The sequence below is a fragment of the Miscanthus floridulus genome, chromosome 9 (assembly GCF_019320115.1).
Source record: "Miscanthus floridulus cultivar M001 chromosome 9, ASM1932011v1, whole genome shotgun sequence".
Taxonomy (NCBI): Eukaryota; Viridiplantae; Streptophyta; class Magnoliopsida; order Poales; family Poaceae; genus Miscanthus; species Miscanthus floridulus.
Window position 1 is genome coordinate 53,874,027 of NC_089588.1, and position 3,526 is coordinate 53,877,552.

The 3,526-nt window shown below is 44.4% G+C and overlaps 1 protein-coding gene across 1 annotated transcript; it reads left to right on the forward strand.

The window, feature by feature from the left end:
• The first annotated feature begins 269 nt into the window (after positions 1–269).
• Positions 270–1,037, forward strand: LOC136481940 (non-specific lipid-transfer protein 4-like). The gene is made up of 2 exons (XM_066479214.1): positions 270–666; positions 802–1,037. Exons 1-2 carry the CDS (start codon positions 351–353, stop codon positions 816–818), a joined length of 333 nt encoding a protein of 110 aa, XP_066335311.1. The 5' UTR covers positions 270–350; the 3' UTR covers positions 819–1,037.
• Positions 1,038–3,526: the final 2,489 nt, after the last annotated feature.

Sequence of the window (3,526 nt, forward strand, 5' to 3'; positions counted from 1 at the left end):
TGATGGCTTATGTCGCATCCACACACTGAGAAGTGAGGGGGCCACTGCGCGTGCAGTGTGCTGTCCAATGCAGAAGCCCACTAGCCGGTTTTGCAGCTAATCAAGTGAACACTCACTAGCCAAAGTGGAGACAACACTACTAGAGTGCTGTCGCACGATGCAATCAGTTAGTGCCAGGTGGTCGCTCCATTTAGCCAAGAGCGGTCATGAATTAAACGTAGTCCCTAACCCTCATCAGTGTCACCAGCACTATATAAGCACCACCAGCCTTATAGGAGAGGGCAACAGCAGACTGATTTACACTAGTGGAGTAGATCAGCTTAGTAGCGCAAGAGCAGAACGCATCACCAATGAGGCCGCTCCTTGTGCTTGCTCTGCTTTTTGTGATTGCCGGTGCGGCGCATGGCGCGGGGGAGTGCGGGAGAGCCTCCGCTGACAGGGTGGCGCTAAGGCTGGCGCCATGCATCTCGGCCGCCGACGACCCGCAGTCGACGCCGACGAGCAGCTGCTGCTCGGCCGTGCACGCCATCGGGCAGAGCCCCAGCTGCCTCTGCGCCGTCATGCTGTCCGGCACCGCCAGGGCTGCCGGGATCAAGCCGGAGGTCGCCATTACCATCCCCAAGCGCTGCAACATGGCCGATCGCCCCGTCGGCTACAAGTGCGGAGGTACGTCGTGTACATGCATATTTCAAAGAATATATCCAATTATCCATGTATGTAAAGGCGTGGATCCTACAAAACTGTGAACAATATACATTTGTGCAGTTCTCTCACTCACCTGAATCTGTTTGACTTTCACAGATTACACGCTGCCCTGACGACATCGTCATCGAAATCGTGGGCGAGGGATTAACAAGGTGATGAATGCCATGCAAGGCGTTGTGTTGGAAAAATCGAATCCGCAAGAATAAATAAGTACGTGGAGGACGGGCTCTTGCTGTATCACTGGACTTTGCTTGTGTTGTATGTCGAAAATAATAAATATGTTCCGTTTGTCTAATATATATATAAAAAATCTGTAATGCTTGTTAAGCTCATTGCACTATACCATGACAGTACAAAGGGCAGATTTGGTATCACCAAAGATCCTCCCATCGGCACACTATCTGACGGGACTGACATTACAGGCAGCATAAATTTAGACATCAAAGAGATTTATCGACCAACGTAATCTTTCGATTCAACATTCACCATTTTTGCTGCGATAATAATGATTAATGAACAGGGCCAGCCATTTTTGCTTTTGCACGGAGATGAACTATCAAGTCAACCGTAATATCAAAAGGTGACGTAAAGAAACCGGTCTCAAGAAAGGTCAACAAAGTTTCAGCTATTTCAGCCTCTAGTTTATTTTCCCGTATCACACTACAATAGTACAGGTTAATTTGAGGCGGGCAAAAAGAGTTTCGAGGTGCATACGCGGAGACACCTGTCACATAGCATCTGTATAGATCCAGATTTATACATGTGGCCAACGCTCATCTCTAAAATTGAAATTTGGAAAAGAGCGAGAGAGTTTTGGACCAGGATTAGAGTAGTTTAATATATTAGGAACCCAAATATGTCATTCCATATTTTGGGATTTGGGGAAGAATATCGTGATAGTTTAGTGACCGTCCGTGTAATTATAAGCTATAGATCTATATGTTGGTTTCACATTGAAGCGCCACGTCAGCCAATGACTTGTGATGTGGCTATTTTGGACCGTGATTGGGGGCACTTAAATAGTATAGCGACTTTTCTTAAGGGTCAGCAGGGGAGGCCCCTACTTAACTTTTATATATGAGAAAGGGAATATTTACAGTTTACAAGGCTTGTAAAGCCCAAATAGGGGGGGGGGGGGGGGGAGCTGTTTGGGCTTTAGATATGTAATTTCACAATTCAAGAACCTGGTTGATGACGTAATAGAGTTTAGGGATCACTAGTGTAATTTACTCTCTATATTATATGGCTAAAAAAATTGAATTCAACAAGGAGAGGTGCTACATTAGCAGGTAGTCAATCAATTATAGAGGGTCATTATGGACATTTTATATTTTTCTATTCTACTAGAAAACTAGAAGAAGCTATTTTACCAAATGCTTTTCTAAAAAGATTTAGTTCTACCGGAGAAACTGCTTGTGAGCCATTTTGAATGAGCCTTCAGTGCAGACCAAAATTGGCTATGATCTCCTTGGTTTTTAATATTCTTTTACAATAAATAGTTATCAATATTCTTTTACAATAAATATTATTGGGAGCATATGCTCCCAATAGTTATACAAAGCCCTGGCCCGAACTCAGCTGACGCGGTTCCACCAAACCAGCTTGCCACCAGGCGGCCCTCCTTTTTCTTGGCGAGACTTTTCCCTGTGTGCCCTTATAAAAGATCGTAATCCCCTCTGTGCCCCTGGAAAAATTCAGCGGTCTTCAGCGCCACTACTTCAACTTTTTCGGGTCCTCCATGCCACTTCCGTCAGTTCAGGCTCTAACGCCGTCAAACTACAGGTGTGAAAAGACGAAAATGCCCTTAAGTTCAAATATGTTATTAATTTTTTTTGAGCATCTTAACGACTTCAAATGAAAAAACTCAAAACTAGAAAGTTGTAGATCTCGTCGAGATCTATAATTTTCATATAAAAATTATTTTCATTTAATTCCGCAAAAAAAATATGATTTGATATGATTAATATATCTTAGAAAAATCATCATAGTTTTTTTGCGAAATTAAATGAAAATAATTTTTATATGAAAATTATAGATCTCGACGAGATCTACAACTTTCTAGTTTTGAGTTTTTTCATTTGAAGTCGTTAAGATGCTCAAAAAAAATTAATAACATATTTGAACTTAAGGGCATTTTCGTCTTTTCACACCAGCAGTATGACGGCGCTAGAGCCTGAACTGACGGAAGTGGCATGGAGGACCCGAAAAAGTTGGAGTAGTGACGCTGAAGACCGTTGAATTTTTTCAGAGGCACAGAGGGGATTGTGATCTTTTATAAGGGCACACAGGCAAAAGTCTCTTTCTTGGCTGAGCGCGCGCGTGTGGTCCCGGCGCTGGCGTTGTCGCCTCCGCGCGGCAGGAGGGATGCCCCCCCCCCCCCCCCCCCCCCCCCCCCCCCGCGTCGCGCTCCCGCCTCCTTCGCGTCAGCTGGCAGGGCGCTGTCGGCCCCTGCGCTCGTTCGTGTGGTCCGCGCGGTCCCCGCTCGTTGACCGCTCTCGGTTGCTGGGTACGGGCTGACGTTCCATAGAAGACAGTGGTTGATTGAATAACACGTAATTAGGCTACCGCGTAGAATCCTCCCAACGAGATATACATTGCAACTTATACAACCTGACACCACTGGCGCATTAATGCATGCATGTAACTTAATGGAATCTCTTCCATTTTTTAGCGATAAATCTTCAACGAAACATCAAATTCAAAACGGTTTTCACCACTGGACTCGTGACACTTTTATACGCGATTCAAGATCCATTTTGAATTTTTTTTGAAGTTTCAAAAATTCATGAATTTACGCTTTAAGATAAAAAAAATTTATGCA